Genomic DNA, 13724 nt, shown 5'->3' with positions numbered 1-13724 from the left:
TTTGCCCCCATGGGACGCGCAGCCCCCCGGACCTGGCCAGCCAAGGCGTGCCTCGGCAGGGTGGCACATTGCCTTGACCTGCCTCCTGGAGCACACCACAGCCAGTCTCCCCTTGGCACATTGGTGTGGCCTGTGGGACTACAGATCCCAGCATGCAATGGGCCTCTGCGAGGACAGCTGGCCACAGAGCTCCCTGAGCCAAGGCCCTGCAAGCTGCAGGGCTGCAGCTGTGGGCCGTCAGCAGGAGAGGGCTGGGGCTGGCTCCTGTCTGAGCTGCCCCTGGGCCAGGCTCTCTGCTTGCAGCCAGCTCTGCAGGGAGCCCCTGGCTTGGGTGGGGTGGCAGACAGCCTAAGTGTTCTGGGTGGAGTCGCTGCCCAGTGCTTGGTGTCTCTGCAGCCTTTTACCTGCTGCCCCCTACAATCAGTTCTGCCCAGTGACTCTGGCCTGGATGCATGGACCGGGGGTCTCCGACTGACCATCCCAGGCCTCCTGCAGACTGTGCGTCTCAGCCTAAAAACGTTACTGTTAACTGATTATTTGGGAGCCGGCTGCCACGGGAGAGGGCACTGCCCACAGCCGCCACCCGTGAGCCCACAGCTGCCACGGGGCAGGGCACCAGCCGCGAGCCCACAGGTGAGCCCATAATCACTACTGGCCAGGGCACTGCCCACCGTGAGACCACAGGTTCCACCCGCGAGCCTACAGCCGCTACGGGCCAGGGCACCGCTCGCTGCGAGACCACAGCACCCAAGAGCCAGCCCCTCAACCAGGCCCCAGGGCCAGTCTCCCTTGCTCACCAGGGGGTGAGAGGCAACAGCCATTGCTGGGCTGCCCACACTGCTCTGACTGCACCCCAGAAACGACCCCTCTTCCCTCTGCCAGCTGTGTCCGATGCAGCAGCCTCCTTCCTGGGAGCGGGATGGGGGAGTGGAGGGGAGCTGGAGAGGCTGCCTGCTGCCCAGGGCCAGAGCTGGGCTTTTATCAGTACTCCCAGCCCGCGTGGATGGGCGCGGTGGCTACACCCACACCCCCAAGGAACCCAGGAACGGCCCAAGAAGGGGCTGGGCATGATGCCGTCTGGCCTGCCATTGCCACAGGGTGCAGCTTTACCCTGCAGAGCTCCTGGCTGGGTCCATGCAGCTGGGTTGGGCAGTGGGGAGGCAGAAGGGTGGTGGTGTTGGAGGTGGGAAGCCGGGCATAGGAACTGGGGCAGGAAGATGCAGGAGGGGATGGCAGGAGCTGAAGAGGGGCTTACAAAGGAATCCCTGAGCTGAGCTCACCAGCCTCCTTTCACCTTGGGGCTGGGTAAGGCCTGAACTGCCCCCTATGTTGGGTTGGTGCCCCAAGGGTTTGCCATGCCCCAAACACCCTTTGTCTCTGAGGAAGGGTTGCTCGGGCCCCTGCTCTCTTGTCATTCAGCCAAGCCCCATGCCCAGCAATCCAGTTGTAACCATGCTGGTTCTGGCAGGACCCCACGGAGAGTGCCAATTCAGGACAAACTGCTTAATGCAGGGCAGTTACAGCCCAGCGCTGGGGTTTCTGTGCCCCCCAAGGCAAACCAAACCAGCCAAACAGAGAGGACTTTGGTCTCACCCCACTGGCTAACCACAAGTCACACAAGCAATTCCCTTAGACACCCCAGTTTCCCAGTATCCCCACCAGTGTCACTTGTTAGGGGGACAGATGGTTATGAAAACCAAATACCCCAGTAAAAAGGTTCTCTCGATCCCAAAGGACCAAGCCCCAGACCCAGGTCAATATACCAATCAGATCTTATCTACAAGTCACGCTGTTGCCAATCCTTTCGAATCTAAAATCTAAAGGTTTATTCATAAAAGGAAAAAGAGAGAGATGAGAGCTAGAATGGGTTAAATGGAATCAATGACACACAGTGATGGCCAAGTTCTTAGGTCAGGCTTGCAGCAGCGATGGAATAAACGGCAGGTTCAAATCCCGTCTCTGGAGAACATCCCCAGCTGGGAGGGGTCCTTCAGTCCTTGGGTCAAAGCTTCACTGTAGCCAAGTCCCTCGAGAGGTCTGAAGCAGGACGGAAGACAAGATGGAGGAGCTGCCGCAGCTTTTTATAGTCTCTTGCCATGTGGTCTCTCTTTCTTTGTCCCAAAGACAAGCTGCCCATCCCACGGCCTGGAAACACCTCACAGTTCTGTCCCTAGGCAGGTCCCTGCACACCTGGCTGAGTCCCCAGGCGTGTCTGCCTTCTCGCAATGGGTCAGTTGTGTCGCTGATGGTCCTTAATGGGCCACCCAGCAGGCTAGGCAGAGCTGACCCCAACTTGTCTGGGGTGTCCCCCAGAAGCAGAGCACAAGTTTGAACTACAGACAGTGTAGAGCCAATATTCATAACTTCAACTACAAAATGATAGGTTTTAGAGTAGCAGCCGTGTTAGTCTGTATCTGCAAAAAGAACAGGAGGACTTGTGGCACCTTAGAGACTAACAAATTTATTTGAGCATAAGCTTTCGTGAGCTACAGCTCACTTTATCGGAATGATACCCACATACAGACAGCATAATCATAACCTTGTCTGAGACACCTTATTTGACCCCCTTTATACAAGATTTGGTGCCACTACAGGACCTTGGTTGCAACCATGATCTATATGGTCCCAGTTCAAGTCAATAACGTGACACCAGTTAATTCACAAACAACACACTAGGGCCTGGTTCCCTGGACACAGCAGGAGCACGCAGGCAGTTCCCTTACTAGTCCCACGTCTGCTCCTCCTGCCAGCCCTGAGCCTCAGGAGCACTGTCTGCTCCCTCTCTGGTCCATGCTCACCACTGCTTCTCTCGCTGCCTGCTCCTTTCTCTGGGCTTGCTCACAACCAGACATAACAGCTGCACCAGTCAATGCCCCAGATCCTGTGTGACAATCAGTTCCCAGAGAATTCCTCAGCCACAAGGCTTACCTCTGGGTCTGGCCTTGCCAGTACCTTGGGTAGTGGCTTTCTTTTGTTTCAGCTCTCACAACACAACAGGGCATTTAATTGCCCCTTAATTTTGCCTGAGTGAAGGGTGGTTAGCACACTCCTCAACGTTAACCAGATCTGTTGCTCCTGCCTGCCACCTTCCAGCACAACGGTAGGGTCCGTGCAAGGGCTATGGGGGTTGGGCCCAGGAGAGAGCAGTGTGGGGTGATATAGGGGTCTCAGGGATGGACCCAGCGCACAGACCTAGACCCCTGGGCCCCTCCTTGCCTGGCACAGAGTCCTGCCCTGCCCATGGCCCTGGCTGATGGGGTCCCGGGAAGAACCATGACTGAGTCCACTCCTTGGCCCCCTCCCTTTCCCAGAGCCATGGGTCAGTCTGCTCCCTGCCCTGCTTCCTCCCCGTCCCGGCCATGGCTCAGTCCACTCCCTGACCCGCTCCCCTCCCCAGAGCCATGGCTCAGTCCGCTCCCTGACCCGCTCCCCTCCCCAGAGCCATGGGTCAGTCCACGCCCTGACCCGCTCCCCTCCCCAGAGCCTTGGGTCAGTCTGCTCCCTGCCCCCCTCCCGAGCCATGGGTCAGTCCGTTCCGTGCCCCCCCCCCTCAGAGCCATGGGTCAGTCCACTCCCTGACCCGCTCCCCTCCCCAGAGCCTTGGGTCAGTCTGCTCCCTGCCCCCCTCCCGAGCCATGGGTCAGTCCGTTCCGTGCCCCCCCCCCCCCCCCCAGAGCCATGGGTCAGCCTGCTCCCTGCCCTGCTTCCTCCCCGTCCCAGCCATGGCTCAGTCCGCTCCCTGACCCGCTCCCCTCCCCAGAGCCATGGGTCAGTCCACTCCCTGACCCGCTCCCCTCCCCAGAGCCTTGGGTCAGTCTGCTCCCTGCCCCCCTCCCGAGCCATGGGTCAGTCCGTTCCGTGCCCCCCCCCCCCTCAGAGCCATGGGTCAGTCTGCTCCCTGCCCTGCTTCCTCCCCGTCCCAGCCATGGCTCAGTCCGCTCCCTGACCCGCTCCCCTCCCCAGAGCCATGGGTCAGTCCGCTCCCTGACCCGCTCCCCTCCCCAGAGCCATGGGTCAGTCCACTCCCTGACCCGCTCCCCTCCCCAGAGCCTTGGGTCAGTCTGCTCCCTGCCCCCCTCCCGAGCCATGGGTCAGTCCGTTCCGTGCCCCCCCCCCCCTCAGAGCCATGGGTCAGTCTGCTCCCTGCCCCGCTCCCCTCCCCATTGCCAAGGGTCAGTCCATTCCCAGAGCCATGGGTCAGTCCGTTCCGTGCCCCCCCCCCCCCAGAGCCATGGGTCAGTCCACTCCCTGACCCGCTCCCCTCCCCAGAGCCTTGGGTCAGTCTGCTCCCTGCCCCCCTCCCGAGCCATGGGTCAGTCCGTTCCGTGCCCCCCCCCCCAGAGCCATGGGTCAGTCTGTTCCCTGCCCCGCTCCCCTCCCCATTGCCAAGGGTCAGTCCATTCCCAGAGCCATGGGTCAGTCCGTTCCGTGCCCCCCCCCCCCCAGAGCCATGGGTCAGTCCACTCCCTGACCCGCTCCCCTCCCCAGAGCCTTGGGTCAGTCTGCTCCCTGACCCCCTCCCGAGCCATGGGTCAGTCCGTTCCGTGCCCCCCCCCTCAGAGCCATGGGTCAGTCTGTTCCCTGCCCCGCTCCCCTCCCCATTGCCAAGGGTCAGTCCATTCCCAGAGCCATGGGTCAGTCCGTTCCATGCCCCCCCCCCCCCAGAGCCATGGGTCAGTCCACTCCCTGACCCGCTCCCCTCCCCAGAGCCTTGGGTCAGTCTGCTCCCTGCCCCCCTCCCGAGCCATGGGTCAGTCCGTTCCGTGCCCCCCCCCCTCAGAGCCATGGGTCAGCCTGCTCCCTGCCCTGCTTCCTCCCCGTCCCAGCCATGGCTCAGTCCGCTCCCTGACCCGCTCCCCTCCCCAGAGCCATGGGTCAGTCCACTCCCTGACCCGCTCCCCTCCCCAGAGCCTTGGGTCAGTCTGCTCCCTGCCCCCCTCCCGAGCCATGGGTCAGTCCGTTCCGTGCCCCCCCCCTCAGAGCCATGGGTCAGTCTGCTCCCTGCCCTGCTTCCTCCCCGTCCCAGCCATGGCTCAGTCCGCTCCCTGACCCGCTCCCCTCCCCAGAGCCATGGGTCAGTCCGCTCCCTGACCCGCTCCCCTCCCCAGAGCCTTGGGTCAGTCCGCTCCCTGACCCGCTCCCCTCCCCAGAGCCTTGGGTCAGTCTGCTCCCTGCCCCCCTCCCGAGCCATGGGTCAGTCCGTTCCGTGCCCCCCCCCCCTCAGAGCCATGGGTCAGTCTGCTCCCTGCCCTGCTTCCTCCCCGTCCCAGCCATGGCTCAGTCCGCTCCCTGACCCGCTCCCCTCCCCAGAGCCATGGGTCAGTCCGCTCCCTGACCCGCTCCCCTCCCCAGAGCCATGGGTCAGTCCACGCCCTGACCCGCTCCCCTCCCCAGAGCCTTGGGTCAGTCTGCTCCCTGCCCCCCTCCCGAGCCATGGGTCAGTCCGTTCCGTGCCCCCCCCCCTCAGAGCCATGGGTCAGTCTGCTCCCTGCCCCGCTCCCCTCCCCATTGCCAAGGGTCAGTCCATTCCCAGAGCCATGGGTCAGTCCGTTCCGTGCCCCCCCCCCCAGAGCCATGGGTCAGTCCACTCCCTGACCCGCTCCCCTCCCCAGAGCCTTGGGTCAGTCTGCTCCCTGCCCCCCTCCCGAGCCATGGGTCAGTCCGTTCCGTGCCCCCCCCCTCAGAGCCATGGGTCAGTCCGCTCCCTGCCCTGCTTCCTCCCCGTCCCAGCCATGGCTCAGTCCGCTCCCTGACCCGCTCCCCTCCCCAGAGCCTTGGGTCAGTCCGTTCCGTGCCCCCCCCTCCTCAGAGCCATGGGTCAGTCCGCTCCGTGCCCCCCCTCCCAGAGCCATGGTTCAGTCCGCTCCCCGCCCCGGCCCCTGCTGGCGGGGTGGGGCATTGGGGGGCGGGGCCAGCCTGGGCTCGGGGCGGGGCCAGCCTGGGCTCGGGGCCGCTCGCGCGCTGCGGCTGCGAGGCTGGTGGGAGCCGGCTGGAGTCCCGCCCCCGTGTGCGTCACTTCCGCAAGGGGCGGGCGGGCGCGCGAAGCAGCGGGGCCCAGCGCAGCGTCGGGGTCGGGGTCGCGCCCGGCTCGCAGCTGCCGCCTGCGGCCATGTCGGGCTCGGTCAGCCCCGCCCGCGGCTCGGGCAGCCCCGCCCTGGCAAGTACCGGGCCCCGCCCCTCCCCCCGCGCCCCGGTCCCCCCCAGGCCCAGCCGCCCCACCCCCCTGGCCCCCCCCTCCCCCGCCGCGCGAGCCCCCCCAGGCCCCGCCCCGCGCCAGTCCTTTCTGGCCGCGCCGGTCCCCCGCCCCTCCCCCGCCCTCCGCCAGTGGCTCCGTTCCCCGCCCCCACCGCCTCCCGGGCCTCTCCTGCGCCGTCCCCATGCGCGGCGGGGGCGGGGCTGAGCGCGAGGGGCGCGAGCTGCCGGGGCGGCGGGGGCGAGGGGCGCTGGCGGGGCTGCGGGGAGCCCGGGGGCTGCGGGGAGCCCGGGGGCTGCGGGTCGGGGGCGCTGGCGGGGCAGCGGGGAGCCCGGGGGCAGCGGGGGGCCCGGGCAGCGGGGGCCCGGGGGCTGCGGGTCGGGGGCGAGGGGCGCTGGCGGGGCTGCGGGGGCCCCGGGGGCTGCGGGGAGCCCGGGTAGCGGGGGCATTGTGGGGGGCGGGGTTGCCCAGTCCTGTCTGGCTCTGGCCCGATTCTCCCTTTTCTCTCCCAGCGGCGAGCTCAGCCGTTCACAGGCCCCCAGGCTCTGGGGTCTGCGGGGCCTGAGATGCCAGGAGCGGGGCCTGCCTGAGGGACTCTGCCCCCTGCCTGGGGGTGCAGCAGGAGGGTGCTACGCCCCAGAGTGAGCGTGGGGAAGAGACTTGTCCCGGAGCTGTCTGGACACCGCTGTGGGGAAGGGGGAATAGGGCAGCCCCTCAAGTACCCTCCAGCCTGCAGGCCAGGGCACCAGGCTGCCCCCCTGCTTGGGATGACGTTTGCGGGTTGGGCCGTGGCTCTTTCACTTCCCCCTGGGGCGGGAGGTTGTCTGGAGCTGTGTGAATTCACAGCCACCCCGCCCCAGCCAGCGGCTCGCTAGAGCGCCCCCCTGGGCGAGGCCGGGACTGGAGTGGGGGGGGGGTGAATATGAACGGAAAGGAAGCGCTCTGTGGGGCAGCTCCTAGCTCCTCCGCCTCTCCCACCGGGGCTCTGTGGGGAGCGGCCGTGGGGCTGCTCGGGTGCAGCAGGAGTCCATGGGGCGTCTCTGAGCCCTCCATGCCCCTGCAGGCCCCGTGCCAGGCAGGCTCAGAGGACGAGGCTCTGGAGGAAGAGCTGATGGATGGCGACGGGTCCCGCCCCTGGACCCCGCAGGAGAAGGCCCTGCACGAAGCTCGGCTCAAGGCCAAGGCCAAGCGGCGCCTGCGGCGCACCTCATCCCGGGACTCCACCCGGGAGCCGGCACCCGAGGGGGGGGAGCCCAGCCCTGACCCCAGCAGCCCCAAGGGCAAGACCAACGACAGGAAGTCGCGCATGGGCAAGGGCCGCGGGCTCCCCAAGAAAGGTGAGATACAGCTGCCCGGTACAGCCCCCCCGGCTCCTACTGCTGCCATGGGGCACACCCCTGCCTCACAGTGCAGGCTCCCTGATCCCCCCTGCTGCCCCGCCCTGCATCCCCCTGGCCCCTCCTGCTGCCTTGGGGCACAAGCCTGCCCCATGGTGTAGCCTGTGGCCCCCCTGGCTTTCACATAGTGCACACACCCTGCAGTCCTTCCTGCTGCTGCTGCCATAGGGCATCGCCACAGTGCAGCTCCCCCTCACCCCACAGTGCAGCCCCTGCTCCCTCCCACTGCCCCAAAGACACAGGGATCCTCCCTTTTACCTCTCTCAATCCCCATGCAGGCCCCTGCTCTTCCTTTGCTGGGTGGGAGCCACTCCTGCCACATGCTGTGGGTTTGCTGGGCCCCACTGAACTCACTACACTTGTGACACAGTCATGCTCGGGCTGGGAGCCTGTGGTGAACCACTGCTGCTCTGATGCTGAGCTTTTCCCGGGGCTGGGGGCGCTGAGCAGTGCACTACCCTTGCCCAGAGCCCCCTGGTCCCTTTTCTCTCGTGGGCAGAGCTGAGCTGGTGCCTGGCTGGGATGCTGTGGCCCATGGGGGTGGCTGAACCAGTGTGTCTTCTGCAGGTGGTGCTGGGGGCAAGGGTGTGTGGGGTGCACCTGGCCTGGTGTACGGGTACCAGGAGCCTGACGCTCGGGACCCCAACTACGACGAGTCATCTCAGGTACGTTCTTAAGGGCAGTGCAGTGTGGCAGAGTCCTGGGCCTCTTCCTCCCTCCCCCTGGAGCCCAGGGTCACAGAACTCAGGCTGTAGAAAGTAGAACCCCTGCACCCATCCACCCGGGCACTGCTGCCCCTGGCCTGTGTACCTGCCCCCACTCAGTCATGCCAGCCACTCTCTCTGCCCCCTCTCCATGCCTCATAGACTGGTGCTTGTGTGGGTGGGGCCTGTCCAAGTGTGGGTGCCGCTGGCCATGAGCCCCTCTGCCCCTCTTTGCAGGGCGACACGGTCTATGCCACGGTGACACCGGAGCTGGAGGAGGGGGAGCTGGAGAAGAACGTGCACCCCATGGTGCTGGAGTACTTTGAGCATGGGGACACCCTCGAGGTGATGGTGAGTCTAGGGAGTCCCTCTGCCCCCCCTCCCCCCACAGGCTTTTGGGCTGGGAGGGTTTCAGGGGCCACCTCCGTCTGGCTAGGCCCGGGGGCCCCTGCAATGCCAGGGGAGGGCGCTGGAAGCAGCTGAGGAAGGAGGCTGGAGGGGGGCTGGCTGATGCGCTGTGCTGGGTGCAGGAACTGCTGAAGGAGCTGAACCTGGGCACCAGGAAGCACGCCGTCCCCTCGCTGGCCGTGGCACTGGCGCTGGAGGGCAAGGCCAGCCACCGGGAGCTGACCTCCCGTCTGCTCTCTGACCTCGTGGGCAAGGTCATGACCTCGGAGGATATCGCCAGGGCCTTTGACAAGATGCTCAAGGACCTGCCTGACCTCATCCTGGACACTCCTGAGGCTCCACAGGTGGGGGCGGGACAGGGAAGGGAATGCCCCGGGGGAGACATGGCGGGGAGTTGGCTGGGGGACAGGGACAGGAATGCTCTGGGGGGGCAGGAATGGCAAGGGGGGGCAGGAGCTGGCTGCAGGGGTTGGGAATGCCCAGGGTGGGAGCTGGCTAGGGTGGGGGCGGGACTGGGAATGCCCTTGGGAGGCGGGGGGGCATGGGAAGGGGTGGGAGCTAGTTGCGGGTGGGGCTGGGAATGCCATGGTGGTCAGGAGCTGGCAGGGACTGACCCCCAGCAAGCTGAGGGGGCGCTGGGGTTGGGTGGGGGCTCTAGGGCCTGGCCTTGCCAGGCAGAGGAGGTGCTGTGTCAGGTCCCTGGGTGGCATCTGACCCCACACTCGCCTCTGCAGATGCTGGGCCAGTTCATTGCCCGGGCCGTGGCTGACCACGCGCTGCCCCTGGACTTCCTGGACCGCTACAAGGGGCGCGTGGACTGCGAGCATGCCCGGTAAGGGTCCCCTTCCCCCCCACCCCCCCCACCCTTGGTCAGAGCGCCCCTGCCCTGGCACCAGCCTGGTCTGCTCTGCCTCCAGCCGGCAGCTGGTAGCATCTCCGGGGAGAGCCCCCTGCCCCTCACCTGTCTCCTCCTTGCAGGGCTGCCCTGGACCGTGCCGCCGTTCTGCTCCGGATCAAGCGGGACGTGAACCGATTGGACAACGTGTGGGGAGTGGGGGGCGGCCAGAGGCCCGTGAAGCATCTCATCAGAGAGGTGAGCACCTTGCTCCCCTCACCGGCTGGCTTGGCCCCAGGGCTGCACGGGGCCTGGGCTGGCACCTGCCCGTCCCTGTGCTGAGCCCTCGGTGCCTCTCCCTGCAGATGAGCCTGCTGCTGCACGAGTACCTGCTGTCTGGGGAGGTGTCAGAGGCAGAGCACTGCCTGCGGGAGCTGGAGGTCCCTCACTTCCATCACGAGCTGGTCTATGAGGTAGGGTGCAGGCCTGGCTGGGGGGGGCCTGTCCCTGAGGTGTCTGCTGGGGGCTGTGCTGTGATCGCCAGCTCTGACGGGGGCAGTCCCTGTGGCGCCCGTGGTGGCTGCTGCGGCCTGGCCGTGGGAGCTGCGCTCGCTACCTGGATCCTGGCGGGTGTCCCTGATGCCGGCAGTACCTGGTGCTGACGCCCCCTCCCCCACCCCCGCAGGCTGTCGTGATGGTGCTGGAGTCCACAGGCGAGACTCCCGTCGTCATGATGGTAAAACTGCTCAAGGTGCTGTGGGAGACCGGCCTGGTGACCCTGGACCAGATGAACCGGGTGAGTGCCAGAGCTGGGACAGGAGCCGGGGCAAGGAGCTGGGCTGGTGCCATGCATAGGGAAGGGAGCCAGCCGTGAAGTCTGGGCAGACTGGCCAGCCGCAGCAGAGGGTGAGGAGGGCCTGGGCCGGGGACCCTTGTGGGGGCAGATTCAGCCTCTAGGATTGACGACAGCACAGGCTGCCGCTCCTAGACCAGGGAGCGAGGTCTCCACGGGGCATCGTGGCCCCGCCCTGCTCTGCCCCAGCATCTCTGGCTCTGATCCCAGTTCGCCTGATCCCCAGGGCTTTCAGCGAGTCTATGACGAGCTTGGAGACATCAGCCTGGATGTGCCCCTCGCTCACCGTATCCTGGAGCGGCTGGTGGATCTCTGCTTCGAGGAGGGAGTCATCACCAAGCAGCTGAGAGACACCTGCCCGGCTAGGTACCTGCAGCATGGGGGTCAGGATTGAGGAGCACTGGTAGAACTATAGGGGAGCCCAGGGCTGGGATAGAAGGAACCTGTGGGTTGGAGGTGGGGGGAAGCCCAGTGCTGGGATAGCGCCCCTCACTCCTGACCCGCAGCTAACAGAGCTGTGGGGCGGGGGGGGGGGGAGCCCAGGGCTGGGGTAGCAGGGGCTGCAGGTTGGGATTGAGGGGTATTGGCAGAGCTGTGTGTGGGGAAAGCCCAGGGCTGGGCTGTCTGGGGCCTGGCTCACTGACGTTCATGTCTTTCCTCTCTCCAAGGGGCCGGAAGCGATTTGTGAGCGAGGGTGACGGGGGGCAGATCAAGCAGTAACGGGCCGTCTCGTCCCCCCCAGCCCCAGTCCCCTGGAGGTGATTGATATCCCCCAGCCCTGGAGCTCATCCTTGTCTGTCTCCAGCTGGGAACGGCACCAGGGAACCACCCAGCGCCAGCTCCCAGGGGGGGCGGTGCAGAGGCTGTGATGGATCTTGGGGGGGGAGGGAGGGAAGTAAGGTGGGGTCCAGGAGCAGGGAGGGTCTGGTGGGCTGATCTCCCAGCTGGGACAATGCTGGAGGTGGAATGCGGGGCTAGGCACACCTGCAGGACTCTCGCCCCCTCCACTTCCCTGCAGCCCCAGCTGCGAGATGCCCCTCCCTCGCCTAGTGGGGCTGCGTGTCTTAACAACCATGCTGTGTCTGTGCCCCCCCCAAGCTTGGCTCCCCTTGGCTCCATGCAGTGGGGTTAGCAGTGGGCACCCCCCTCACCAGCCTCCTATGCTGGCTAGTTCAGGAAAGGGCCTGGTGCTTACTCTACCCTGGGGGCTTTGGGATTCCTTCCTTCCCCACAATGGAGCCACTGAGGTCACCCAGTGTGTCAGTCCAGCTGGGGGGCCCTGGTGACGCAGGCCTGGATGTAACTCCAGCTGCAGCGTGCTCCCTGGTGCCCCCCCTTTCCACACCAGGGCATGGCAGGGAGCCCAGAGCTTGGCCTGCAGAATGGGCTGGGTAAGACCAGCCTGTCTTAGGGGGAGGCAGCGTGTCCTTACTCTGCCCCGGGGGACGGAGTTGGGGGCTTGCCAGAGACATGCCCAGGCCTCTGCCTTGTGCTGGGCACCCAGCCATACAGGACAAGCTGCTTCCTTGCACCTTATGCCAAGGGCCAGGAACAATCTCCAGAGCAAAGGATTCTGGGTCACACCAATCAGCTTGCCTCATGGGCAGTGACACAGGTAAGGGGGCCACACCGTCCTCCCCACATCTCAGCTCTGCTCCTCTTCTAAGCAGAGATCCACATAAGGACTGCCCCAGAGGCCAGCCTCAGCTCTGCCCCTAAGGTAATCAGCTGGGCATTACCCACAATCCACTGCCCTGTACTTACTTTACTACCCTACAGTGACTCATCACAGTGCACCAACCACGGGTAGGGGCTGCATGCGGGAGCACCGGGCGTGAGAGCTGGAGTGGGGGGTTTCTGCCTGGCCTAAGGGAGCCCAGTTGACAAAGGGCAGGTATTTGAACGGTGTGGAGCTGGGGAGCCTGTAGGACTAGGGTGGCTGGGGGTATCTCAGGGAGGTGATGGGCTTGGCCTCATCTCCCAGGGCAGGGGCCTTAAACCCCAGCGCTTGAGCAAGGTGGGACCTGTGGGGCCACTCCAGCTCTGCCTTCCAGCACCCTGAGGAGGCTGTGGTCCCCTGGTAGGCCCCGCTGTTGGGCTGGGGCACAGCAGGGCGTCAGCAGCTGGGTGCTGAGGTGCCCCAGCAGTGGATGGCCCTCCCTGGCTTGAGCAGGGGAAAGGGGCAGCGCTGAGGCATAAACAGAATAAAGATGTGTCCAAAGGAACTGCTGGTCCAGACTGGGTTTGTCCTCCACTCTGGGTGTTATGGGGGGGAGGGGCTTGACCCTAATGTATGGAGGGGGGAGCTTGATGGCCCGCAGCCAGTGGGGCAGCCCCAAGGGCCGGGGCTCAGCGAGCGTGTCCCAGCTTTTGCAGAGGCTCTGGGCATGAGGTTTGACACCTGAGAGCTGCAGGCAACAGAGCCCAGGGCCTGGGTCAAGGCCAGGGCACCCTGTGCTCCAGCAGGAGCTGAGAGGGACCCTGGTGCTCCCCCGGCCCGAGCCCCCGAGAGCCCCCCGGGCTGGCCCCCTCCCAGCCCCGGCCTTGGCCCCCCTCCCTCCCCCCCCCCCGAGCCAGCCCCCCCCCCTCCCTCCCCCCCCCGGCCTGAGCCCGGGTTGGCCCTGGTCTGGGCGAAGGGCTCGGCCTCTCGCTGGCCCGGCGGGGAACCGAGCTGCACCTGGCCCCGTCCGGGGGCGGCCTGGCTGTGCCCTCTGCCCTGGGGAGCGGGCATGGACTACAGCCCCTGGCATGCAGCGCGGCGGGGCTCCCCGCCACGTGCTATTTGGGCTACGGTGGCCGCTGCGCACTGGGAGCTGTCGTGTCTCTGCGGGCCCCGCGCGGGGCATGCCGGGAGATGCGGTGACGAGGCCTTCAGCCCTTCCAGCCGCGCCCCCTGAGGTCGGTGACGTTCAAGTGCCGCGTGAGCGAGTGCATCAGCGAGCGTCGCTGGGGGCGTCATCGCGGGGGCGGGGCCCGGCGGCCTGGCGTGGCGGGAGCTGACAGGCTCGGGGGCGGGGCCCGGGGAATCTGGTTCGGCGGCCTTGGGGGCGGGGCCCGGCAGCGTGGCGGGAGGGGGTGGGGCCGGGCCGGGAGAGCGGCCGGGGCGGGGCTTGGCGGGGGCGGGGCCGGGCGGAGGCACTCGGGGCGGGGCGGGGCGGAGGCACTCGGAGCGGGGCCGGGAGAGCGGGCGGGGCGGGGCTTGGCGGGCTCGGGGGCGGGGCCGGGCGGAGGCACTCGGGGGCGGGGCCGAGAGAGCGGGCGGGGCGGGGCTTGGCGGGGGCGGGGCCCGGCGGCCTGGCGTGGCGGGAGCTGACAGGCTCGGGGGCGGGGCCCG

At 66.5% G+C, this 13724-nt stretch overlaps 1 protein-coding gene across 2 annotated transcripts; it reads left to right on the top strand.

Moving 5' to 3' along the window:
- Positions 1-5937: 5937 nt before the first annotated feature.
- On the top strand, positions 5938-12615 carry LOC114022511 (programmed cell death protein 4). Of its 2 annotated transcripts, none has more exons than XM_037898525.2 (11): positions 5938-6157; positions 7257-7530; positions 8158-8255; positions 8532-8645; positions 8825-9046; positions 9437-9534; positions 9681-9795; positions 9903-10010; positions 10223-10333; positions 10617-10756; positions 11059-12615. In XM_037898525.2, the coding sequence occupies exons 1-11, from the start codon at positions 6110-6112 to the stop codon at positions 11108-11110; spliced, it is 1380 nt and encodes a 459-aa protein (XP_037754453.1). In that variant the 5' UTR covers positions 5938-6109; the 3' UTR covers positions 11111-12615. The 2 variants fall into 2 exon arrangements, with proteins under 2 accessions (XP_037754453.1, XP_037754454.1); XM_037898526.2 differs by lacking the exon at positions 5938-6157 and adding an exon at positions 6686-6834.
- Positions 12616-13724: the final 1109 nt, after the last annotated feature.

Source organism: Chelonia mydas, chromosome 4, assembly GCF_015237465.2.
Source record: "Chelonia mydas isolate rCheMyd1 chromosome 4, rCheMyd1.pri.v2, whole genome shotgun sequence".
In the NCBI taxonomy this organism is placed as follows: Eukaryota; Metazoa; Chordata; order Testudines; family Cheloniidae; genus Chelonia; species Chelonia mydas.
The sequence above is the reverse complement of the archived record's forward strand: the minus strand, read 5'-3'. Positions and strand labels throughout refer to the sequence as shown.

Coding starts and splice junctions, on each gene's coding strand:
- LOC114022511 (XM_037898525.2), top strand. CDS start 6,110: ATGTCGGGCTCGGTCAGCCCCGCCCGCGGCTCGGGCAGCCCCGCCCTG. Junction 8,646..8,824: donor GGGACACCCTCGAGGTGATG/GTGAGTCTAGGG, acceptor TGCTGGGTGCAG/GAACTGCTGAAGGAGCTGAA. Junction 9,047..9,436: donor ACACTCCTGAGGCTCCACAG/GTGGGGGCGGGA, acceptor TCGCCTCTGCAG/ATGCTGGGCCAGTTCATTGC.